The 25,919-nt window shown below is 46.7% G+C and overlaps 1 protein-coding gene across 1 annotated transcript; it reads right to left on the reverse strand.

Annotated features, from left to right (window-relative positions):
• Positions 1 to 30: 30 nt before the first annotated feature.
• On the reverse strand, positions 31 to 17,081 carry SLC5A2 (solute carrier family 5 member 2). Its single transcript, XM_081165884.1, has 15 exons — positions 16,951 to 17,081; positions 14,359 to 14,430; positions 13,519 to 13,623; positions 12,825 to 12,884; positions 11,717 to 11,821; positions 11,357 to 11,462; positions 8,241 to 8,321; positions 7,203 to 7,432; positions 6,096 to 6,231; positions 4,873 to 4,980; positions 4,525 to 4,675; positions 3,517 to 3,685; positions 2,646 to 2,861; positions 1,843 to 2,014; positions 31 to 1,339 (listed from the first exon to the last, which is right to left on the reverse strand). The coding sequence occupies exons 1-15, from the start codon at positions 17,059 to 17,061 to the stop codon at positions 1,113 to 1,115; spliced, it is 2,049 nt and encodes a 682-aa protein (XP_081022010.1). The 5' UTR covers positions 17,062 to 17,081; the 3' UTR covers positions 31 to 1,112.
• Between the last annotated feature and the right edge of the window lie 8,838 nt (positions 17,082 to 25,919).

Consider the following 25,919-nt stretch of genomic DNA (forward strand, 5'->3'; position numbering starts at 1 on the left):
CAGTACCGATAACTTCCTTGTGCATTTTTGAGGCCTGTATTTGTCAAATTGAACCTTCAGGCAGAAACATCTCCATTCCTGACAGAATAAGTTGCAGTGGGAACTTGCCCTCCTTCCGGTTCCCCATTTGCCTCCGGCCTAGAACATACAAAAGCACGTTGGCCATTTTCACAGTCACATTTATTCCCCCTTTCTTTGGCCTCTCTGTTTTCCAAAACACTGGGTCTGGATGCTGCTGGTGCTGTCAGATGTGCGGCCTTCTGGGGGGCGGGGGGGGGGGAATGGGCAGGCCAGCATTGCCTACCTCAAACCAAGTAATAGGGGAGGTACCCTTATGCCTGACTCTCATGACCTCCATGTGGCTCTGGAGGAACTGAACAACCTCTGCTACACCGACCTTGGTGAAAATGGTGATGACGGCATGAGGGGTGCTTGGATTCCAGGGGCTGCACAAATGTGATGAAGGTGAAAAGCATTGGGAGAAAGTGTGTGGTTTGGATGACCAGACCTAGGAAAAGTGGAAGCATGGACAAGAAGCTAGAATGTCTTGCTCTAGGGACTCGAAGGGGTGAGGACCCCAGGTGCCAAATCGGTGGGGCCCCCAAGAAGAACGTGCCATTCTTTTATTTTTTTTGCAACGCCACTAACATTGGGTGGTTTGTCTTTCCTTGCAGGCTTCATACCTTTGAGGTGAGGGCTGTGGGAGAGAGGCAGTACATGTGGTATTGCACAGAGGAACGAAGAAGGGCCTTCACAATGGGGCATCTTGCTACAACACGGATGGGGAGCCAGTACCCTTCCCTGATGTTAGACTACAAAGCACATCGTCCCTGGCCATGCTGGTAGGGGCTGATGGGAACTGGAGTCCAACCACACCTGAAAGGTCTCAGCTTCTCCTTCCGTGTGTTGCATTACGATGCCCTCTCTGACTTGGATTACAAGGGTTGGTCTTTGGGGGGCTTGGGTGATCCTGGCTGGTGGGTTAATGACTGCTCGTTCCCTGACAACTCGTTGATGCCACTGTCCCTCAGAGGCTGAAGTTATGCCCAGGTGGGGTTGGTGGATAAGAAGGTGTCAAGAGGTTTACGGAGAGCTGTCGTCCTGGGTGGCCCTCAGGCATAGTAGCCCCACAAAAATATCGCTAGGGCCATCATGACGACGGCGTTGATGTTGACGACGCGCCTCCATGTTGGATGCTCGGTGATGTCTGTCAGGCGCCGCAGCTCCTCAGCTTTCTCTTCTGGGCTCGGCTCTGGCTGCTCCTGGCTGTCTGCCGCCACCCCACAGAACCAGCCGAGGCACCGGCGCAGCCTGCCAGAGGAGGGCGCTGCTTTGGGATCTGCGGGCAGGGGAAGAAACAGAGGATGGTCAGGGCCTACAAGGCTGTGTGATTGAGGCTACCTCAGAAGGAAAACGACGCCACCGAGTAATAAGTGGTTTGGGGCCTCCTGCAGGGATAGTTAAGAGGGGAAAAGTGGGATGGCCTGCCTCTCATCTCCTGATACTGGCTCAGGGCTGAATGTGGCCCCATGAGCCCCTCTCACTGGCCCTTGGAACTTTCCCCAGGACTTTGCCTCTCACTGGCTTTGCCTCAAAACTCAGTTGTTTTTGCCTGGCTGGAAAGTGTCCTCGAACTCATGTCTCTGAATGGGGGTTCGAGACAGGTGTGTGAGTGTGTGTATCTGCCCTACTTCACAAAAGTAAAATTTGCATTTGCTTCTCCTCCCATTTTTGCACCTGACCCTGCGTGTGGCCCTCGGAAAGCTGTCCAGGAGGGAACATGGCCCTTGGGGTGCGAAAGGCTTCCCACCCTTGCGATACAAAGCCTCCTCTCTGCCTCACCCTCCACCTCCAGCGCCTGCTCCAGCCTCCCGTTCCTGGCGGCTTCCGTCTCTGCATGTTCCCGGCGCCGCTGCCGGGCAGCCTCCCTTTGCTTGGCTTCCTCCTCTTCCTCCGTGTCCAGATCAACTCGCTCCTCTTTACTGTGTCTGAGGCTGAACACCAGGCGATGCAGCTAGGGTGGCAAGACGGGTGGATTGGTTAGACGCAAGGTGCATGGTTGCGTTGCTCACCTGCCACCCTTTATCTCTCGCCCAAGCCCCCCTCCCCTTCCCTTGACAACAGATGGGCAAATATAGTATTGTTATGAGTTGGCAGACGGGTAGGTGGTATGCCTGGGCCCCCTTCTAAGTCTTGGAATAGCCAGGCTAGCTTCCTAGTGAGGCGATAGCCTGGGTAAAGGGCCATTAAGGCACCAAAGGAAGTGGCTCTGTGCCAGAGAACAAATGGGGGGGCCCCCACTCCGTCAACTTGTTGGTAGTTAGACCATAGTTTGTTAAATGCGATGAGAACTATAGTTTTGTGATGGGGAAAACAACAGTTCCCAGGATTCTTGTGTGTGCTCTAAATATACTTTTCTGTGGCTCGTCTTTCATACCACTAGGCCTGCCTTCCCCAAAATGAGCTACACCCCCACCATGCATTTAAAGACTGTAAACTAGAGTTGGGCTTTTCGAGGCTGCAGATTTGGAGGTGGCAACCTTCAGTTGTCTTGGCAGTGAGGCACTGTCACTCTATAGCCCTCAGTTTAGGTTCGTGTGCCAGATTCACGTGGATTCCTCTGCCCACCCGGCCTCTATACTTACGTGTTTCTCAGGGATAGGTGAGGTGCAGAGAGAGACACCCACTGCAATGGTGGCCGTGAGGCAGAAGAGGATGAAAGCAAAGTAGAGATAGTGGACTCCACAGATCAGGCGAGGGCAGGTGCTGGGGAAGAGGCAACTTCCTGTCCCGTAAAAAAATTCCGGGATCATCCGGGCCATGCCTATGGCTAACCCCCCCACCAGCCCCCAGAACGCACCCTAAAGAGGGAGAGAGAAAAACAGGGTGAAAGAGAAGGATGAACAACAACAGAGCCAAGGGGCTGGGCTAGGGCTGGCTGCTTTGAATGCTTTCTAACCCTAATATTTGCTTGTCCTGTTCTTTTTGGTCTCCTGTGCTGCACCCTAAAATTGAGAGTCCGCAGCAGAACCTGAACAAGGATGGATCCTAAAATAAACCTGTGACATGCTTTATGGAGAGTTAGGCTTCTTTGCAGTGACTTCTCTGTACAGTGGTACCTCGGGTTAAATACTTAATTCGTTCCGGAGGTCCGTACTTAACCTGAAACTGTTCTTAACCTGAAGCACCACTTTAACTAATGGGGCCTCATGCTGCCGCCGCGCCACCAGAGCACAATTTCTGTTCTCATCCTGAAGCAAAGTTCTTAACCTGAAGCACTATTTCTGGGTTAGCGGAGTCTGTAACCTGAAGTGTATGTAACCTGAAGCGTATGTAACCTGAGGTACCACTGTATCTTCTATTCCAGTGTTTCCCCATCCCCCGAGCACCTGAATTCCATATCCCAAAATGGCTACTGCCTATCACTCAAATCCCCTTTATCTTAGGCACCTGGCTTTGCTCTCCACTGACTCAGTGTCCCTTTCCCATGCTGGCCCCTTCCCGAATGTCACTCACCTGCTCATTAACTCTTCTGACAAAGAGCCCAAGGAGAAAGATGGCCGCGATTGGTGGGGCCAAGTAGCTGCTGACGGACTGGATGTAGTCAAAGAGCTGGCCCCCCTGGGCCGCCTGCACCACTGGGATCCACGCAATGCTCACCCCCACAAGGAGCAGGATCCACACTCTGTGGGGAGCAACAGCAAGGTGAGAACGCAGCACCCACCTTGGGGAGAGCAGGACAATGGAGGCACCACCAAAGGCATTTAGCCAGCGGTGCTTGGTTGCAATTGGGGAGGGATTTCTGCAGGTCCTTGCCTTGTGCTGTGGCATCACCTGGTTTGGTTTTCCAAAAGAATTTTTACAAAAGCCATCTTGGCAGTCAACATACCTGGCCTGCGGTTGTTGCTAGTTTTTCTAATGTAAAAAGTGTATTTGTTCCGTGACAGTTTCTAGGGTTTTCGAATATGTCCCTACAGCAGAATGGAGGCAAACTGGACCCGTCCTGAGCTCCCCATTTCTGCTACAGGGCACCATTAAGTTATCTTAATGAATGAAGTGGTACTCAATGGGCGTGGGGCACATAGCTGTCAACTTTCCCCTTTTCTTGCGAGGAATCCTATTCAGAATAAGGGAATTTCCCTTTAAAAAAGGGAAACTGTTATGTACTGAGTTGAATAGGATCCAAACTGCAGCAGTCTGATTGGTCCTAGGATTCAGAATGCAGCAGTCTGATTGGTCCTAGAACAATGCAGCAGTATGATTGGTTGTCAGGAACCAACCAATCCTGCTCCAGATAGAAGTGAATCCACAACCTGATTGGCTTACAGTAGAATTCCAGAATTAGCCAATCATGTGCAGCCCATTGTGTAAATAATGTATATAAAGCAGATACTGTGAGGGGACTTTCATTCATTCCTCCTCACCACTATGAGCTGAATAAAGAGCATGAAATCACTTTGCGACCTTGAGTATATTTCAGAAACGTTGACAGCTATGGTGGCACAACCCAGCGCTCTTCCTCACCTGCCCACGATCAAGAGCTCCTTGTCGCTGGCTTGCGGCCTCAGGCGGTTGTAGATGTCCATGGTGAAGAGGGTACCGCTGCTGTTGAAGATGGAAGCCAGCGAGCTCATTAATGCCGCCAGCATCACAGCCAGCATGAGACCCCGGAGGCCTGCGGAGGGGAGACACAATGAAGTGGGAAGGGAAGCAGGTCCGTCTTCCTCGGAGCTTAGCATCTCTCAGGTGACACAGATGGAGCTGGTCAGAATCCATAATAAGGCGAGAGCAGTTGGTTCCAAAGGACTCAGGATTTCAAGCGCAATAAAGTCAGGCAAAATCCGCCCTCCCCTTAACCCCACCGCTCCTTACCACTCGGCATGAGAGACACCACCAGTTTGGGGTACGCAATGTTGGAGCACCCAACTTCCGTGCCACAGATCCTTTTGCATTCCTCTGGGATGACGCAAGCCACTTCGTCTGAGAAAGCAGAGGGGACGCAATGTAACTCCTGGATTAAAATAACTGCAGGTGTCGCTGGCCTGTCAGTACATTTGGATCTTTGAACGAGGGTCGTGGGGGCTTCCCCTTCTCCCCACTTGCAGAGAGACAGGAAGTGAGAAATTGTGTGCACACCTACTTCTCTTTTCCAAAGGATTTAGATGAAAGTCTGATTCTGCAGACTTATTCTGAGCCTGGAAAAGCCCCCAGAGCTGAAAGGGGAAGACGTGGCACTCTTCCAACTTCCTTGTTTCAGCTCTGTATTTTTCAAGGAAGGGGAAGACAACCACCTCATGCCCAAGGACCGGTGAGTTGTGGGGGGAGCTGCAGGTGTCATGGGAAGACTGCAGGGGTGTCATCAGTTCTGGACTGATGTTTTGTGTGTGCACCGCTTACTGGGTGATGGGCCAGAGGCGTTGGCTTTTACGTTGTAGGTAGCCAATGTCTAAATAGGTGCTTACGTCCTACCCTCAAAGAACCATGGGAAGTTTAGTTTACCCCCCACAGAGCCACAATCCCCTGCACCCTTAAGCTAGAGTTCCCAGGAATCTTTGGCAGGAAAATGTGTTTTAAATGTATGGTGTGCATGCAACCTAAATTCTTAAACTGCCGTAAATCTCTCGAGGTCTCCAAGGCCACAACAAAAGTGGAGGAAAAAGCTGGAGAGCTGGAAGTTTCTACCTGCTGAGAGGAACCAAACTCACATTCTAGCTTCTAGAAGGGTAACTGTGTTAGTGTTTTTCAGCAAAAGCAGGAGAGAGCTTTGTGGCGGTTGCAGGCTAACAAATGTACCATGGCCTAAGATTATCTGATTAAATCTTAAATGCATGCAGAATAAGCGCATCTGCCCAGTCGCAACAGCACTGGTTAGTGAGGGCAACACATATATTGAGAATAAAAGCCCGTCAGCTCTGTTCAGGCCACTGGTGACAGGACTGAAGGTTTTGGTTACATTGTACGTTGGCGGTCTAGCAACAGTGGCATGCACTGAGATCAGGAAAGCACTCCAAATTTTTTCCGCCTTCATGGAATACCAGGACGTGGCCTCCTTCCCTCAGTTCCAACCTGCCTCCCCAGCTCTCCCAGGTGTTTACCTGGATACAGGATCCGGCTGATCATGCCGGGCATAACCATAAGAAACATGGGCAGCAGTTTGAGGTAGCCACAAAGGATGCAGCCGGCTTTGACATGGGTGAGGTTCTTCCCAGCAAGGCACCTCTGCACGATCACCTGTGCGGGATGAAAACAGGAACTTTTGCTGCCAGTCATCTTTCCCATGATTTAGCTAATGCCTTTACATCAGGGGTGGGGTGGGGTGGCTTTTACCCTGAGGATCCCTCACCTGTCATTCAACAAATGTCATCATGATGTCAGGTGCTTGGCAGACAGGTGAGACCACCCACCTTTCAATAGCGAAAACCACAATAATAATAATAATAATGATACTAATAATAATAATAATAATAATGTTTATACCCCTCTCATCTGTCAAAGCTGGCGGATGGGGTGGAGCAGGATGTAAATCGCTGCTCATAAATTCTGCTTTTTGCAAGGATTGACTATGCACAGTAGGTCCCTGCAGGATTTAACACCTCCACATCCCCACTTATGAACTGATGGGCAGGGAACAGTGCCACACAGCCAAACTGAGCAAACTCAAACCCATCAGGATGACGTCAGCTACCGGTAATTGACAAGTGGCCTTTTCTTTTTTTAATTTGCTAGCAGGAGGTTCCCCAGCCCACTTTGTGCAAATCTATGGTGCAACTGCACTTGGAAAAACTGAATACCAGTGTTTTCCGATTGGCTAAGTACTGCAGACCCCCTGTTTTTCAAACGCCAAGCCCCTGCTTTTGAAAGTTGTGATATCTCTGTGGTAGTTTTTGTTATGTGAATGGTGCCATGGGGACCCCCTGGGTGGGTTACACGGACCCCCGGTTGGGAACCACTGCTGTATATACAGTTCTGGCCATTGCAACTCAAATAGCGCAAAGCTGGAAAAGGTGCAGGAAACTGAAACCAGAATGATCAAGTCCTGGTTGCAGAAAAGTTACAACGTTTGAGGCTTTTTAGATTAGAAAGGCGGCGAGTCAGAAACTGGGTGTTGAAATCCAGAGGAAAAGAGTATGATCTTGTGCAAGAAGGCATTAGGAGATTGTGATACAGCCAGGCAGAGAGAGATACTCTCGCCCTTGCCTTACCTGGTCAGTGCACCAGTACCAGAGAGAATTGATGGACAGGCCAAGGATAACAGCCGGCCAGGGCATGTCGCTGACGACGGCATCTCTCATCATCTGAAAGGAGTCTTCGCGGGGCAGGTAGCAGGAGGCTGAGATGTTGTAGAGAGCGGGGTTCGGGGAGAGGGTCTGCCTGGGAAGGGCTTGCATGTACTTGTCGAACATCGCCTGGTAACCTCCCACTGCGTTAAAGGCTGCAGCGGAATAGAGGCGGGCAATTTAAAGACCCACTCATAATGTCACCCCAAACATCTGCTACGGTTGCCCAGACTTTTCCTTCCAACCCCAAAAGAACCCAGGCTTTCTCCACCACAAATAATTCACAAATAAAGATTGTTTTTAGAACAAGACTTTCAAACCAGAGTCGTACAAGGGATACCGAGATGAAATGTGGAAGATGCACAGCTGAGTTATCTCATCAAAAATAATAATCCTAGTTAAAAAATAAGTAAAAATATTTATTTAGCACCAGCGCAACTCAGGATATGGTTTTTTTGTGGAGTGGTGGTGGTAAAAAAAAGAAGTGTTTTGGATCAGAAATGTAGACTGGAAACGTGGAGGAAATTGCCAGAGTTTTATTAAAAAAAAAAAAGCATTTTAGCTTTATAGCTCTCTTTATTACTTTAAGCACCACTTTTTCTAATGTTTTAAGTTCAGAAAATATTTCATTAATATCTAATATATTTCTTTGAAAAACAGCGGGGAAAACATTTTAGCACTGATTAAAAGCTTGTTTGTTGATTTGTTTAATGTCCCACCTTCAAGGACCTTAAGGTGGCATAAGGGGTGGATTCTATCTCCTCCCCATTTTATCTTCACAACAATCCTGTGAGGTAGGGTTTGGCTAAGAGTCAGTGACTGCCCCGAGGTCACCCAGTGAGGACTTGGACCCTGGTCTTCCAGGACCTCGTCCAAACCTCTAACCATTGCACCCTACTGACTCTGTTACCAATATGATGCCTATGCCAGTGTCATATGCGCCACGGGAAGTGACCTACTCACCAAACCCCATCAGGACACAGGATCCACCAATCATGACGAATGACTGGATTGTGTCTGTGAACATCAGTGCTGCCAACCCACCTGGAGGAAAGACAGGAGAAGGCCATGCACAGGTCATAGGGAACCGTATTACTGCACTAAATCATAGAATCATAGAGCTGCAGAGTTGGAACAGGGATCCTGGGGATCACCTTGTCATTTGGTTGATCCATCTCACTTGGCACCAGCTGCACTTTAGACTGTAAGCTCCTCAGGGCAAAGACCTGTCCTCTTAAACTCTGTAAAGCCGTATGTGCGCAAGAGGCTCTGTCGAAATGCTACCACTATAACACAGACCAGCAACAGCTCGGGGTTTCTCAAGGGCATTAAAGGAATAACCAGACCTGTTCTTCCTGCTCATCATTAGTCAGGCTGCTTATCTTTTTTTCTGGCAGGGATCCTTAATGTCAGTCAGAAATTCAACAGGTGAACTCTCCCTCAGGATGAGGCAAAGCTTTGCCTGTTGAAGCTCTGCCTGCTGCATAGGTATTTAAAGGCACCTTCAGTTGTACATTCATTCAGTTTATATCCTGCCCTCCCTCCCAAAGGAGTGGTTAATGCAGTGGCGTAGCGTGGGGGGTGCAGGGGGGGCCGGCCGCACCGGCCGCAACATCTGGGGGTTAGGGTTAGGGTGCGCAAATCCACGGGTTAGGGGGCACAATTACTTGCCTTGCCCCGGGTGCTGACAACCCACGCTACGCCACTGGGTTAATGTATAGATGACAAAATGTGTTTTAAAAACAACCGCAGCCAATGATTTCAGGACAGAAAACTAGAAACATCGGCAACTTCATCCATGAGGTGGAAGTGTCATGGAGTGACAGTGCTTTGAAAAATGGGTGCCTAATCTGTGGATGAGTAGTAGCTTTATTATACGTGCCATTGATGTTTGCCATTTTCAGGTAGCCTAGCCTGTTTGTTATTAATTTTTCGAAAAATAGGGAATGCCTCAACTCTTCAAGGAAACAACACCTGAATGCCCAGAGCACCAAACCTCAGTGGGGTTTGTAAGCAGCGGTTATGCATTACTGAGGCATTCTGCCCATGGTCTGAGGTACATTTCTTTGCATATTTTCAGTCAGAGTTAGGCCCTTAGCTCTTACTGCTGTGTCTTATTTTTTAAAAGTGCCTCATAGAAGTGGGAAAGGGGGTTGAATCCTTTCCTCCTCCTCAGCTGCTCCTATTAGCCCAGGAAGCAGTTTTTGGAGCCAAATAGAGCTTAGTTCTTCTTCTTGTTGTTGTTTAGTCGTTTAGTTGTGTCCGACTCTTCGTGACCCCATGGACCAGAGCATGCCAGGCACTCCTGTCTTCCACTGCCTCCCACAGTTTTTAGTTCTTCTACCTGGGGCAAATAGAAGCTGGGGGTGGGAAACTGGAGTTTACTCAGAAAAGGCTGCGCTTGAAGATCTGAGGGTAAAAAATGTGCGTAATGTTCCCAGGGGTAAGATTGCCTATGTGCCGGGATGGAGGGAAGGGGAGATAATGCAGTGAGAAGAGGCCCCCTCCTTTGTGATTCAAACACACAAAGAGTGCAAAGTCCATTTCTAAGCAGGGGGTGGGTTGGTGGGTGGTCCCTTAGCCTATGTTTTGTTGGGAAATCGTATGCAATTAACTTGGTTAATGCAAGGAGTAACGGCCATGCTTGGCACAGCATTTATTCTCTGACACACACACACACACACACACACACACACACACACACACGAGAGAGAGAGAGAGAGAGAGAGAGAGAGAGAGAGAGAGTGCTTGCCTTTCAATCTCTCTCACTCTCATATTGTCTGTCACTTACTGCAATACATACACACTCTTCTCCTCTCACATACATACACACACTGCTTCCCTTTTCTCCCTCTCCCATTCTCTCTCTCTTCCACATATGTGCACAGACCTGCCTATCTACCTCTTTGAGGTTTCCATCTTATGCACTAGAAATGACTGCCTGTCCTTCCGTTAGACCAGCAGTTTCACAAAATGGCAGCAAATATTTTATTATTTAATTCATTCTTATTTTCTCTTTGCTGCCTGGGATGGGAAGAGGCACATGTGGGATTTTCTGTCTCAGATGCAAGCAAGCAAGCAAACAAACAAACAAACAAACCCTTGACTAGCCCTGGGTGCTATTAGTATCATGGGCTTTGAAGATGCTCAAACTCACGACAAAAAGAAGAAACGTGCTAAGAGGAAGGCACACTTGGCAAATCCACACAGATGTCCCCACTGTGGAAGGACATGTGGATCCATAATTGGCCTCCACAGTCACTTACAGACTCACTGTTAAAACTGTGTTTATGGAATACAATCTTACTCGGCTACAAGTGATTGCAGAAGAAGAAGAAGAAGAAAAAGAAGAAGAAGAAGAAGAAGAAGAAGAAGAAGAAGAAGAAGAAGAAGAAAGCTATTAGTATATAGTATCTACGAAAGCATATATAGTATATAGTATATAGTATATATGCAGGTTTTGGTGTCTTCGGGTGTCTTCCCGTGTAAGAGTTGGGGTGTCTAGGCGACGTTTCGACGAGGTCTCACTCGTCATCTTCAGGCTGGTGCTTTCGGCTTCTTGTTACTGGAACAGAGCAGGATCTCAGTGTTTGAGTTCCTATAAATACTGTTGAGGGGGTGTGGTGTATAGCCTCCAACGTTCTGGGCAGAACAACGTTCTGGGCTGAAGATGACGAGTGAGACCTCGTCGAAACGTCGCCTAGACACCCCAACTCTTACACGGGAAGACACCCGAAGACACCAAAACCTGCATTCCTGTACCCGTGAAAATCTACGAAAGCATATATAGTATATAGTATATAGTATATAGTATATTAGTATATATTAGTATATATTAGTATATATTAGTAGTATATAGCTTGACTCTGGGGATGAGGTGTCATTTGCCCCTGTACCTGTCAAGCACGTTGACTTGCAGCAGTTAACAGGTTGACTGTCTGAAAAGCTGGTTTCTGCTGTGGTTAAAGGGGCATGAACAGGTCAGGCTGCCTCTCTCTCATGGCCGGTTGGCAACCCGGTTCTCTATTGTATTCCCTGCCACCAGCCTGTTCCGATAACCATTTCAACGTTCCAGTTACCTGTCACTGTGTAAATGGTGGTTATGATCAGGAGGGCTATGACGGCCACATAAATATTCCAGCCCAAAGCTTGCTGGATGAAGACGGCTCCAGAGAACATGTCCACCTGCCAGGTGAGAAAGAGAAAGCCCAAGTCCATAGATCATGGCTAATGGTCCCCAAAGAAATCAGACTGGGAAAGGGGTTCTTCCCTCTCCAAGAGGAGGCTGGGGGAGGGGACAGGCTTTGCCGGGCAGCTTCCGTTCATCATTAAAATGGCCTTCTCTCCTCAGGTGGAAGTGGACCAGCCGAACCCTTGTTGGAAATCCTGCACCCACTTGCCCACCCTCTCAGTTCTTCATGTCCAGAGAAATGACCTACTGAGATCTTGGTGAAGATATACATGAAAAGGGAGAGGACGGAGAGGTAGAGTCGGATACGTTTGCCCCCAAAGCGCTTCTTCAGGTACTGTGGCATCGTGATGACCTGCAGGGGGAGGAATCAGCAGGGGAGATGTCACTGCTGTCTTTTATAGTGTTCAAGCAAGAGCCACATAATGTTCGCTCTGCACTAGCAAGGAGTTAATTTTTCAGAGGGGCAACGCCTAAACCCTGGAACTCCCTGCCCATTGACATTAAACAGGCAACTTTGCACTACTGTTTTAGATGCCTGCTAAAAATGCCATTCTTCTTTGGCAAGCCTTTCTAGACATGTAATTTGTGTGTGTGATTGTTGATTTTCTTTTAAAGCTCATATTATGATGATAAATTTAAAGTCAACTTGTTGTTAACATTTGATTGCACATTTAAAATGAATACTCTGCTTAAATCTGAAGCTTATTGGTGTAGTAGAGGTGCGGGGAACCTTTGTCCCTCCAGATTGTTGCTGAACTACAACTCCCATGATCCTTGGCCAATGGCCGTGCTTGCCGGGGCTGAATGGCTTGTAGTTCAGCAACATCTGGAAGGTCTGAGGTTCTCCACACCTGGTCTAATAAATAGGTATTAATGGCACACAGCTGTATGTGGAAAAAGGGGAGCTTCTGGTTCCAAGGGTGAGCTTCTTAGCATGCTCCCCGGGATGAATCCAATATTTTGGCTTTGCTCTTCCATTCCCAAGCTACTAGCCTCCTCCTAGACCCGAGGACAAACATCCTGGTTTTCCATCCACTTTTCTCTTGCCTCCCAAACCCACTCAGCATCTTCCTCTTCTCCTGCCCTCAGTTTTCACACACCAGTCGTTGTTTGACATAGCCAAGGAGTTAAGAATGGTGGATTTAGACATGGGAGACCTGAGTTCAAACTTCTGCACAGCCATGATGCTAGCTGGGTGACTGCAGATCAGTCCCCATCGCTCAGCCCAACCCACCTCCTCACCCAGTATAGTCGTGAGGAAAAAACTGGAGTCAGGGAGAACCATGGGGCTACCCTGGGTTCCTTGAAGAGATTTCAAATGTCACAAAGAAGCAAGCAATGTGTGTTCTTATTACCCCAGCTGTGAGGTAGACCGGGACGAAGAGCCATCCTAGGAGGAGGACAAGGAAGAGAGCCTGGGAGGAAAGAGAGAAGTGGGTTAGGGTGGTTCAAGTTCTCACTTAAAAAAAGAAATCTTGTTTTTTGGTAGGGCTTCTATGTCATTAACATATACGTAAGAGGCAGAAATGTAATGGGTGAAGTTTCCTCTATCGCTGCCTTTTCACGTTGGGAAAATCAACACTAGTTGAATGTCTATAGGAAAAGTGGTGAACCTCAGGCTTGGGGGCCAGATGTGGCCCTCAATACCTCTCTGCCTGGCCCTTGGAACTCTTCCCAGGCCAAACCACTCACTGGCCCCTGCTTCACACCCTCTTTGATTGCTTCTGCCTGGGTGGAATGTTCCCTTGCACTCTGATCTTGCCTCTGGACGGCCTGGGAGAAGGGTGGAGAGTGCGTATTCATAGAAACTAGCTACTGTACAAAGGTAGAATTTTGCATGTGTTGCCCCTCCCACTTTCCACTATGGCCCACCCACAGATGGCAGGTGGCCTCAGAAAGCTGCCCAGGTGACAGCAGGCCCCGATCCAAGTGTGTATGTGATCAGTCCCGCTTTCAGTTTCCGTTCGCCGAATGAAAGCGTCTTGCCTCCCCACGCGCACGCTGTGTTTCCCCGAAAAACAAAGATGGAGCCTGCAGTCCATTGCTTACGTTCCACTCGAATCCTGCCACGGCCAGGCCGGTCGCTGCCCCAGTGCCTGCCAAGCCCACAAAATGACCGCTGCCGATGTTGCTGGCAAAGAGAGAGGCGCCGATCTGTGGGCACACCAACCGCCAAAGAAGGAATAGGGCTTGACGTTCCCCACGCACACCACCAAACAAAACACCAAAGCCCACCCACCATCTTGACCTTGGTGCTTCTTCCCTCTCTTCCCTCCTGTCTCCAATTTCATCCAATGTCCTAAATATTTTAATTCTCTCCCTGCCATGCCTGTTCATCATCTTAATTTATTTCTCACTTTCTTTTTGCTTCTCTGTATTTTTCCTCTTCGCTCCTGATCTTCCCTGTCTTCTGATCTATCTTCCCACCCTCCCATTCTCATCCTCTTATTTCATTCCTATCCATCCCTCTCCCCAACCTGAAGTATTTGGGGCAGGTGTTTCGAGCCTCAGGACTGGGGGTCAAATACAGCTCTCTGGCCCTTGGGGCTCTCCCCGGGGCCACACCCCTAAGCAGCCTTGCTTCACACCTTCATGGGGATGTTTCCTTGAATTCTAATAATGCCTTTTGCTTCCCTGAATGGTGGGGAGGGAGAGGTGTGTGACTCTGTCTGGAAACTAGCCTACTGTACAAAGGTAAACATCCACAGCTTCGCCCATTTTTGCCTGTGCACTTGACCTGCGGCCCCCAGAAAGTTGCCATAAAGGGGAATGTGGCCCTCAGGCTGAAAAAGCTTTTCCATTCTCTAATTTGGGGTCTCTTTCTCCCCTGTTCCCAAGCCCCAGGGCTCCCATCTCTTCCTTTGTTCCTGTCCATTTTCTGTTACTCACCGGCCACCACACCATGTTCCTACCAGCCAAGAAATATCCCCTGACGGTACCCCTGTTGGTCCGGCACATCGACTGTGAGCCAAGAGAGAGAGGAAAGGTGGTGTGAGTAGACATTGTGGAAGGGCTCAGCCATTTTGGGGTGTGTTATAATATGGGGCATATTTCTTGCCCTGGCTGCATCAAAAGGAGACAAGCACAGAGGGAACAGAGCCCATCCTCTAGGGAACAGATTGTTCAATTGCTAATCTGTTCAATTTTACACCTCATTACCAGCTTGCTAGTACATTCCTGACCGATGTAGCTTTTTGCAATCATTAACCCATTTGGAACGACCAGGCCTAGGATCAAAGAGAAGAGACAAGGATGGGGAGAAAAGCAGAAAATATGCCTAGCGTGACAGGCCTCCCTGCTTGAATGTGGGGCAGAGGAACCCTGTAGCAGAGGAGAACAGCAAAGGAAAGTCTTGAGGCAGTGTTTGGGTTCTAGGTTCCTCAACTGCATTTGCAGGGCCGGGCCATACATGAGGCAGACTGAAGTAGCCGCCTCAGGCGGCATAATGGAACAGGCTGCCCCCAGTTAAATTTAACACATCTTTTTTTATAACTTAGTTAATAACATCCAAGTAACTTACAGTTTAGGTATACACAGATTAGTTTAAATCTTTGTATTTATCTGCAGTGCCTTGGGAGAAGTTTGCTATATTAATCAGGCTTTAAAAAAGAAGAAGTTCTAGTTGCATCTTTGAGAGGTGTCAATATAGGCTCACAGTGGCCTTTCATGGGTTTGAGACTTGGTCCCATTCCATGTGTTGACACATCGACCTGTCAATCATGGGTGACAATCAGGTTTCAACAGCAAATGAGCCTTGCAAAATCGGTGAATGACCACCGATGCTCCTGCGAATGATCTCAGGATTGAGCTGGGAAAGAAAGGTTTAGGTAGTTTCTGAGCTACCCTGGACCAAAGTTGTTTTGTAAATTAATACAAGAATCTTGTTTCCGGCTCGGAAGCAGATGGGCAGCCAGTGCAGCTGCTTTAACAAAACTTAAAAGGGTGTGATGTGTTTCTGAAAACATCTGCTCCAACCTTCGGGCAAATTTATCAGTTGGTGTCTTCTGCCCAATTGGGACTGGAAGGGTGGAAGGCAGGAAGGACCACAGGAGGTGGACTGAGAGCCAGTGATAGGTGGAGTCTAGTTTTGCTCCCCAACCTCCTCCCTGAAGGCATCTAGAAGAGAAACACTAAGATCAAGGAGGAGGAAGCTGACGGGCAATGCGCCCACAGCCTGGTTACAAGTAAGAAGGTGGTCTGGCGGGGGCTGGCTGAAAGCCAACCAAAGTTGGAGGAGCAGCCCTAATGGACCAGCACCCCCACAAATTTATTCTGCCTTTTTCATGCTTATGGTTATTAATAATGACATTTTGTCACTGAGTAATCCTTTGAGTGAACCGTTAGAGTGCATTTGAGTCTAGCACTTCAGCTGCTTTTCATTCTCCTTTCTGTAAATTTGTTTTATTTATGCTATTTATACAGGACACTTAATCTCCAGGATTTCTAAGCAGTCTACATAAAAAATTCTAAAAAGTATACGATGGATAAAACCAATTAGAATCAATCCCCATTCCACCAACACACAGTGGCTAAAATAAATGAAAAATTATTATCAAAACAGGTGAACTTAAAATGCCTGTTGGAACGGAAGTCTTTGTCAAGCGCTTGACATTCAATGGGGGTGGGGTGGGGTGGTGGTTCTGTCTAATTTCAGCTGGGGGGGGGGTTCCATATGATTTGATTCACAATATTGAATGTGTGGCTTCTGATAGATACAAGCCGTGTATCGGTGGCATTGGGGGCCACAAACAGAGACTCCCCCAAATATCTCAGTGGTCAGGCCAGGGATATATGGAATCAGGCTGTCCTTAAGAGACCCTGGACCCAAGTTGCCTTGAAAATGAATAGACGAACCTGAAATACTCCGAGAGAAGACATGGAAGACTCAAATGGAGAGATGATGGTGGGTGGATGAGTTGTGTTTGGGCTAGAATAATAGAATCTTAGAATTGTAGATTTGGGAGTCCATCTAGTCCAACCCCTGCAATGCAGGAATCTCTTGAGCTATGCAAGGAAATGAGCTAAGTAACAGAAAAATAGGTGATGGTATACTGTTTGGGCCTGGCTTGGCTCTGACAGCTCCATGTTTTACCCTCAAATACTGATTCCAATTCCTTCCCCACAGCAAGGCAGTGCCCTTGTTTTCTAAGTGAGGAACTGAATCCTTTCTTTCCTAGGCCACTTCCAGACTGCCTGTTTATTGAGCATTCATTGGGATCTGTTTGCAGGGAGATTAGATGATGTTGTGTATCAAACAGACTCATTTCCCGGTGCATTTTCCCATGACTTATTGCAAAAAGTCTGGTTTCAGGGGAGGAGAAACAAGTCTGTTGCACAGGAGCTCCCAATCAACTAATTGCACAACCTGAATTTTCCAGGATGGGATGGAATCCCACCTGAAAATAAAGACAGTCTGCCAAAAAAACCCTTAGATGAGGGAAGCGTGTTTACGTGAGAGGAGCACCCCCCCTCCCTACATACCCACAGACCGACTCCAATGACCGCAAGGAAGTAGAAGCAGATGACGGAAATGTCTGCTGGATTGTTGATGGCCGCCCTCTCTGGCGCGAGGACTGGTGATTCCTCCTCCATGGTGCCTGAAGCTCTGACTCTCCCGCAGTCAAGTAGGCAAAGTCAAGGAACTCTCTGGGGCAGCTCCTCTAGGAGTGGTGGTTAATAAAAAACTCAGTCATGGGTTGGATGTGCGATTAACTTGGACTCTACGCGGTGGATGGGAAGCAGGGCGATGTGGGGAGAGGGCAACTTCCAGGAACCCTGGCTCAAGTTGTTACCTTTTCTTTTACGGACAAAGAGTTGTGTGTCTCCACAGACAGCAACTGACATTTCATTTCAGATTCCCGGATCTCCCTTCTTGGATAAGCTTCACCTGTTGGCAGTAGGGATGTCAAGGGGTGGCAATTTCCATTCTTCCCTGTGTTCATCACAATCAGCGCCGCTATAAGTTTGGCTCCTGCTAAAACCTATTTTGTTTTTACAAATGATTCTTATTGGTTTTACATATAATCACATTACGTAACATTGTACCCTCTTATTTTATCTCTTTGGCTCAACTGAGCCTAACAACTTCCCTCCCTCCCGTCTGATGGTTTACAAAATTAAACTTTACATCCAACAATCAGGCAATTACCGAGATGACAGCTAACTTCCTGCTTAATGTGATGAAGAGGAAAGCGGCACTAACTTCTTCCTTAACACCACAGCTGCAGGCGACACACCGCACAATCGAACGAAATTCCAAGTAGCCTTATTGTACAAGGACAATCGAGTTAGGACAAATCTGAGGAGCCGAAGGACCCTTTAACGGTCCTCCTCCAGCCTCAGTAGTTTTTTTTTGTTTTTGTTTTTTCTTTCTCTAAGTAATCGCCCAGGACGATATCTACCTTTACCTCCCCACCCCCATTTTATGTTGTTATTTTAATGTATATCATGCTATGGCCACATGGCTAATGCAATATATAAATAAATATTAAATTAAAAAACTTTACATCTTTACATTTCACTTCGTTTCTTATCCTTGTTATGTCATTACATAAAATAATATATTACTCAACCTTAATAGGTAGAATTTTGGAATGCTTGGTCTCGCTGGTTCTGGATTCTTCCTGTCAGTTTTGCCAGTTCTGCAAAGTCCATCAGCTTCATCTGCCACTATTCTTTTGTTGGTAACTCCTGTTGTTTCCATCTTTGGGCAAACAAAATTCTTGCTGCAGTTGTTGCATATAAGAACATTTTTTTAAAAAATCTTATCTCGGTATCTCTCTACCCACTATACCCAACATAAAAGCTTCTGGTTTTTTTAAACAAAGGTGTTTTTAAACATTTTCTTTAACTTATTATATATCATTTCCCAGAAAGCTTTTACCTCCTTTACATGTCCATCACATATGGTAAAAAGTACCTTCCTTTTCCTTACATTTCCAAAATTCATTTTTTGTTCTATACATTTTGGCCAGTTTAAAAGGTGTTAAATACCACCTATACATAATTTTCATAACATTTTCCTGCTAAAACCTATTTTGTTCGTCTTGCTATCCACAATGGCCGAAGCTAACATATTTAATTACGTAATTCACTTTGGTGCATTTCAACGGAAGGGAAATATCAAAAACAATGCAGAAAACAACCTTAATTATTTTTGAAATTTTCATGGACCCAAAAAACCCCACAGCCACAATGATTACTACTCATATTTATTTGCGGGAGATCTCTCCCTGACCTTGGGTGAAAATCAGAATTGTGGCAATTTCAACACCCATTTGTGCTTCTGATGGAATTCTCTGACATCTCTGCCTGTTGGTTCTTACATACTTGTGGGCACCGGAAGTGTTCTATCTTCATGTTTTAGACCTGAAAACAAGCTTTCAATATGTACTGTGATGAATTCTAGCTGAAGTTGAGGCTCTCCCCATTCTTTTCCAGAAGGCCTTAGGAGACTTGCCAGGCCTTCTGATCTAAACATGGAACAAAGCTCAGCTACACTCAAAACTCAAAGCTCCTGCCAGGTTTAGTCTCTTTTTCAAGGTCTCTCAAGATGAAAGACTAAAATCTCGGAGTACAGGAACAGAACCACAAAGGTTGTTCTGGTTGAGCTGGATTCATCAAGCTCTGTTCTCAGCCCCCAGGCCCAGCCAAGCACCCCCCCCTCCTTGCCTGAGCCAGAGAGGGAACTCCAATTGTTTGCATTTAAAGGCAAACCTACCTAATTCATCCTTTCAGTACCAAAACAGCCATCCTTTAAATTCGTACAACTCTGAATTTTGCAATTCTGTTCTCCAACCAAATTATGTGTACTAAAATGCATGTACTGAGGCAAAGCGGGCATAAAATATAGATATTGGTAAAAATTGGGGGATATACCCCCACCCAACAGTTTGAGCCCCAATCCATCATTTCAGATCAGCCCTGACCTTGATCTATCCTTCATTTGGTTTTCACACATCTGATATCTATCCTACACTACACAGGCACCACCACCAGGGGGCGGTCTATACTCATTTGGCACAGCAATGCAACCATTCACTTATAATAAAATACCCATGAATAACATTTTTAAATTGTTTTTCCTACTGTAAGCCTAAGTGGCATGGAAGTGGCGACGAAAGAGCAGACAAGCCCTCAAACATTTAGACCACGTTACGCTGTTAAAACAGGGACAGACAGCCTGTGGGCCTCCCGGCACCCCTGACCATTGGGCATGCTGACTGCGGCTGGTGAGAGTTTGGAGTCCAGCAATCTCTTGTTCCCACCCCTCTTCTAGGTGGAAGGTCACAGATTCTTCAATCTTGTGTTAAAGTCTCCAAAAGAAAACTAATTTAAAACCAGCAGAAAACCTTAGAAACAGGGAGTCATGAAGAACTGGGAAAGGTTTCTGAAAAAGATAATTTCCTAAACCCCGATTTCCCCAGGCAAATCATTCCATAGGGAAGGCTGCTGAAACAAAAATAACAACGGCCTGTCCCTGTTGCAGTTTTCCAGCACTGTAAGTGATATGGGAGGCAGGTCAGCCCACAAAGCCACACAATTCTGTTTCAATGTGCGCAACCTTAAGCCAGAGAGACGCAGTCCTGTACCATGTGTCCCATCATCTGACTTATGGGGTTTCTTTCATGCTGGAGGTGGTGTGCCATGTGATTGGGTGCTGTGGCAATGTGACTGAGGTGGCTGTTGACACAGAGTAGTCACTGATGAGATTCATGGTGACAGCTACAAAGTTCCACTTTCGGCAGGGGCGTGAGAGTGCTCCCAAGCCTGTGCTTCCTTGTTCCACCCACAACTGCACCCCATTTTGTTATTTGTTTCTTCATTTGACTTCTAGAGTTTCCTCCAGAGACGGTCAATGCTTTGCAGGAGGAGTTCTAGCTCATAACTGGGAAATTTAGGCTTGTGCCATTAAAGTTCATTAAAGCATTCTGTCACTGTAGCACAACTAATCCACTTAAAAATAGGAATGAACACATTTGCAGTTAGGAAAGTGACAGGGGAATTCCCTGGAAAGGGGTAGGAGGAGTGAATGACTAATAGGAAGATGCTCAAACACCCCACAAGCAAATCAGGATGAACGCAGTATGAATACTCATTGTCCTATATAATCTTATTGCGAATGGAGTCAAACAAATGTTCAGTACAGACCAGTTATAATGTAACCTCTGTGCAAGTAAATTAGGGTGACTGCTCAATAAACAGGTCATCTGAAGGAGTCCTTAATCACCTGTGCCACTGCCTCAGGGTGACTTACAGTAGAATCAACTGATAGGTTTCAGTAAGTCAATTAAATATAAACATAAAGAGATGATCTGTTCCACTGGCATATTAGGTGGGAGTGCTGGAGTCGGGAATGTGCAAAAGTGAGTTTACTTGTTGTTGTTGTTGTTGTTTAGTTGTTTAGTCATGCCCGACTCTTTGTGACCCCATGGACCAGAGCATGCCAGGCACGCCTGTCTTCCACTGCCTCCCACAGTTTGGTCAAACTCATGTTGGTAGCTAAACCATGGTTGGCATTCGGACAATTAATAGCCATGACCTAGCTGCTAATGTGTGAATCCAGGTCAAGGAGTATCTGTCTGTATTTGTGGATGTCTGGAAAAGGTGATTTGGCCATGATGTACCCATGGAAATATTATTTTCTGAATTATTTTCTAGCAGATCATTTGCCACATTTTTTGGCTATGATGACTTTCAAATTGTGATATGAACATTCAAAGAGATTCAGTGACCAAGTACTGTTGTTACTACGTTTTTCACATTTTATTACACCATGCTAAATAAATCGTATATGATTAGTGTAAGGGAAAACATAATTTTGATCCGTGTTTTCAGAAAAAGGAGTAAAGTCTCCAATACAATTTGCTTCTAAGCTGGAAACTGGCCATGAAGGGTATGACTCCCTTAATCATTCTTGAGACTCTGAACCCGGAAGTCCTTAAATACACACACTCGTCAACAGAAATGTCTTGTGTGTAAAGAACTATAATCTTATCGGTGCTAATGCTTATTGAAACAAATCTGCACAACTGGGGACCCATTAATAAATTCCCCACAGCTGAGGGAGTAATGATTATCTTGAGAGGATGTGTCTTTTTTGAACAGGGAACTTCCTGATTCATAGGAAAGCAGCTAAGATCTGGATAATTTAAATAATCAAGATTTAATTGGGTGGGGTGGGGGTGAGTTTGGGTATTGATGAGCTTTCTCATATGTGGCCTATTTATTTATTTATTTATTTAAAACTCCCGATACACCCTCCTCTTAAGCCCTGTTTGCACATCAAGTTACCGTATTTTTCGCTCTATAACACGCACCCGACCATAACACGCACGTAGTTTTTAGAGGAGGAAAATCCATAGGCATGCCACCCGTAGGCATTTCCTCCATAACACGCACAGACATTTCCCCTTACTTTTTAGGAGGAAAAAAGTGAGTGTTATGGTGCAAAAAATACGGTAATCAAATTAAAGGGAACTGGCAGTTTTGCAAGGTACACATAATGTTCATTCTGCACATAAAAGGAATTGATTTTTCAGTGTGGCAACATCTCTTCCCTGGAACTCCCTGCCCACTGATATTAGGCAAGCGCCTTTGCTCCATAATTTTTGGCACCTTCAAAAAAAAACATTTTTGTTCTGCCTTTTGTTTTGCCTTCCCACACATGCAAATTTGACATGCATTTTAATAGGTAATTTTTAAGCCTACCAATTTTCTTTTGAAAACTTTTAGTCCAACAGAGGTTGCATTCCACTAACCTTTGCTCACAGTAGGCCCACTGAAGTGACTGACCATGACTAACTTAGGCCCATTCATTTCAATGGGTTTACTCAGAGCAAAAGTGAACTGACCATAACCCCTTGTTCCTGATATCTACTTTTTTGTTGTTGGTATTTTTAAGGTAGCTTTTATATTAGATGTTTGGAGGTTTCGTTAATTTAGCAGTGTGGAAATCCTTTTAAATATGATAAATAAATGGGGACATTGTGTGCCTGGAAAAGTTTGGGCGAAGGTCTGAAGAGGGAAACGCTAGGTCTTGTGGCAACCTCTCTCCTCCGTGGCTGGAATGTGATGATGCCACAATAAGCCCAATTAGCTTCTCCTCCAGGCGGGTGGGGGAACCATACTCAATTCAAGGACTAGGTCACCTACTGAGAAACCTTCTGGGGGGTGGGTTGGGCAGATTATCCCAGATCCTCATCCTCTCCACAGTGCACACATACAGGCAGAAGCTGTTACGCCTACAAGTCTTGAAGACGTAACAGCTAGATGCCAGAACTCTGTCAATTTGAACAGATCTATGCTCCCCAAATAAGCACTGGACCACTTCTGTAAAGAGGACATCCATGATGCGTGCTCCAAAAGGCAGGTGCTGGCTTCTGTTCTAGGGTGCAGCAATGTTCCGCTCACAGGTACAAATGCATTGCATTTCTGGACTAAATAAGGACCAGGAGAGACGGTGTGTGTGTGTGTGTGTGTGTGTGTGTGTGTGTGTGTGTGTAGTGGTTTGATCTGGGAGACCAGGCTTCAAATCTCCACTCTGCCATGGAGCTCACTGGTTGACCTTGGACCAGCCACTGTCTCTCAGCCTAGCCTACCTCACAGGGCTGATGTGATGATGAAATGGAGAACTCTGTGTGCCACCTTGAGTTCCTCAGAAGAAAAGAAGGGTATAAATGCAGGCCTTTTTCTCAGCCAGAACTCACTGGTACTCAGTTCTGGCACCTCTCAGGTGGGCACCATTGCCATTATGAGAGAACAAGGCAGGCGTTCATGGTGAGTTTTTCTAGAAAAATAGCACTGTATAAATGTAATAAGGGACGCGGGTGGTGCTGTGGGTTAAACCACAGAGCCTAGGGCTTGCCGATCAGAAGGTTGGTGGTTCGAATCCCCGCGGCGGGGTGAGCTCCCGTTGCTCGGTCCCTACTCCTGCCAACCTAGTAGTTTGAAAGCACGTCAAAGTGCAAGTAGATAAATAGGTACCACTCTGGCAGGAAGGTAAACGGTGTTTCCGTGTGCTGCTCTGGTTTGCCAGAAGCGGCTTAGTCATGCTGGCCACATGACCCAGAAGCTGTACGCCGGCTCCCTCGGCCAATAAAGCGAGATGAACGCAGCAACCCCAGAGCTGGTCACGACTGGACCTAATGGTCAGGGTTCCCTTTACCTTTTAAAATGTAATAACCATAACAAATAAAGGAACCCAAAACCAGCATTCCAGTGTTTAAAAAAGAGGTGAGGAGGAACCTGAGGGCCACATTCACTTCTTTTGAAAAGGGGGGGGGGTTATATGCCAGTGTGAATGCTTGAGGTTGCGGAACGAAAATGCCTTGTTCCCGCTCCCTGGCTGTAGCTTGCCTTCCCAACTTTGGTCTTAGAAGGTCCTTTTCCGTCTGAGAGAGGAGATAGCCAGGCTCCCTCAGGGCAACTTTCCTGCCACCGTCATCTTTGCCAGGCTTCTCCTTTCTGTGCCCTCTTAGACGTGTCTTTCTCCTGAATGTAACTAACACACTGATGAATTATGAAGAGTTCGACACACCGCGCCAATGAATAATGCAGGGACCCTGTTGGCCTTGTGTCAGGGAGACCAGGTCCTGCATCACACTCCCGACTAGCCTGGCGTCAGGTAGCCTTGGCTGAGACGGGAGATGAAAAGGGAGACCGAGGCAAGGAGGCGCGAGGGAGCGGAAAGGAGTTGGGCCACAGGGAGGGGGGCTCTGAACGTTGTCGTATGTGTTTCCCCCACTTGTGGTAGCTCCAGAATTGAGAGATGCTACCGGAAAAGCACCTCCCTGCCAATGCTTATTCTCAGAACAAGGTTTTAAATTGGCCTTTTGGAGAACAACAGGCTGTCAATTTATTCTGGTTTTCTGCTGTCCATGTTTTTTTTTTGTTTTAAACCACCCCATCCTTCTATTGAGCTCATACAGGTTTTACCAACCTAGCCTGATTAAAGACATTTCAGTGGATTGACTTAGTGCTAGCTGATCCACTGCTTCATCAATTTGCATACAAATATGACAAATTGGAACATAGGGAGAAAGTATACTTAATATTCAGATAGTCAGCAGGGCCAGCCTGATACGTTTTACAGCAGAGTAGAAAGTGGTGCCCATAAAGGTACTTAAGGGATTTATTCACATGTTGGTCCCCGCAGCTTCTTCTTCTTCTGGGTCCATGATTAATTTTTTCTGCTTTGCGATCCTATGCATGTTAGAAGGCACAGGAGGAACAGTGCCTGCCAAACCCACAGCATCTCCCCCCTGAGGCAGAGACCTCACTTTGCCTAATGGTCGCACTGGCACCGTCATGTAGATGCCACTGAGCAGAGTGCTCCCAAAATGGCCAATATCTAACCTCCTTGCAAAAAAAAAGCAGGATGAATGCTCAATAGGCAGGTTGTCTGGAAGCAGCCAGCGCCTCTGCCTTTCCCCATTGGCATGCTGTTGTCTGGATTGTGTAAGGTACAGGTTGGTTACTAGCCGCTTTAGGGTTGCAACCTGGCTTCCTCCAGCTAACGACCCCTTTCACCTCCATACTTCTAAGAGTCTGTTCTCCACGCTGGCAAGTTCATACACTTCTTTCCCTCCTTCCCTCCCAAGCAAGAAAGGGCAGATTTAATTAAAATACGGTTGGCTGTGCCCTACGGTTAATTACTCACCATTTCCAAACTAAATAAACCCTACAGGGCAGGCATAGCAGATTATAAACTTTTTTGAGATCACATCGAGAACTCCCCCCCCCCTCAAATAAATATGTTTCTTGGTGCAACTTTAAAAATTATAGGTTATTATAATCACCTCCGCTGGCTTTATTTGGATTTTTTTTTTAATCAATGAGTAAATTTGATTATTGCATTAAAGAATAATGAGAATTTGAAACATGAGCTAAAAATGGAATATTAACGAGTTTTTAAACAGTTGGGTTGGGGAGAAGCTGGATCAGGGCTGTAACATAGCAGGGGTTGCTCTCTAACGCCTTGACCTCACCGTGGTCCCAGCTGGAATCCAAACCTCCATGTCAGCTATTCACCAATGGGAGCTTTCCTTGTACTGCAAATAGCAGGCAGAAGGTGGGGGCAAATGATTAAAACTCCCCACCCCCATCTTATTCCCCCTCCCCCTCTAGCTATTTATTTAGAAGAAGGGCTATAGCTCAGCAGTAGGGCATCTGCTTAGTATTCAGAGGGTCCCAGGTTCAGATCCTGGCATCTCCAGGTAGGGTTGGGTGAGGTTTCATGCCTGAAACCGGGAGAGCTGCTATTTGTGCAGACAATACTGACCTCGATAGTCTGACTCAGGATAAGGCAGCTTCCTTTGAAAGCGACAACAATACAAGGGTAACATATGCGTCAAATATCATAGTGTTTCACGCCACCCCAGTCTCCTGAGTGGTGCAGAATTCCAGGCATTTGCTTTCTTTGGAATGAGGCACGGCGGAGACGGTGGTGT

The sequence above is a fragment of the Podarcis bocagei genome, assembly GCF_964188305.1.
Source record: "Podarcis bocagei genome assembly, chromosome: 13".
In the NCBI taxonomy this organism is placed as follows: domain Eukaryota; kingdom Metazoa; phylum Chordata; class Lepidosauria; order Squamata; family Lacertidae; genus Podarcis; species Podarcis bocagei.

Coding starts and splice junctions, on each gene's coding strand:
- SLC5A2 (XM_081165884.1), bottom strand. CDS start 17,061: ATGGAGGAGGAATCACCAGTCCTCGCGCCAGAGAGGGCGGCCATCAAC. Junction 11,463..11,716: donor ATATCTTCACCAAGATCTCA/GTAGGTCATTTC, acceptor CTCACCTGGCAG/GTGGACATGTTCTCTGGAGC. Junction 2,862..3,516: donor TCAGAAGAGTTAATGAGCAG/GTGAGTGACATT, acceptor CTCCCTCTTTAG/GGTGCGTTCTGGGGGCTGGT.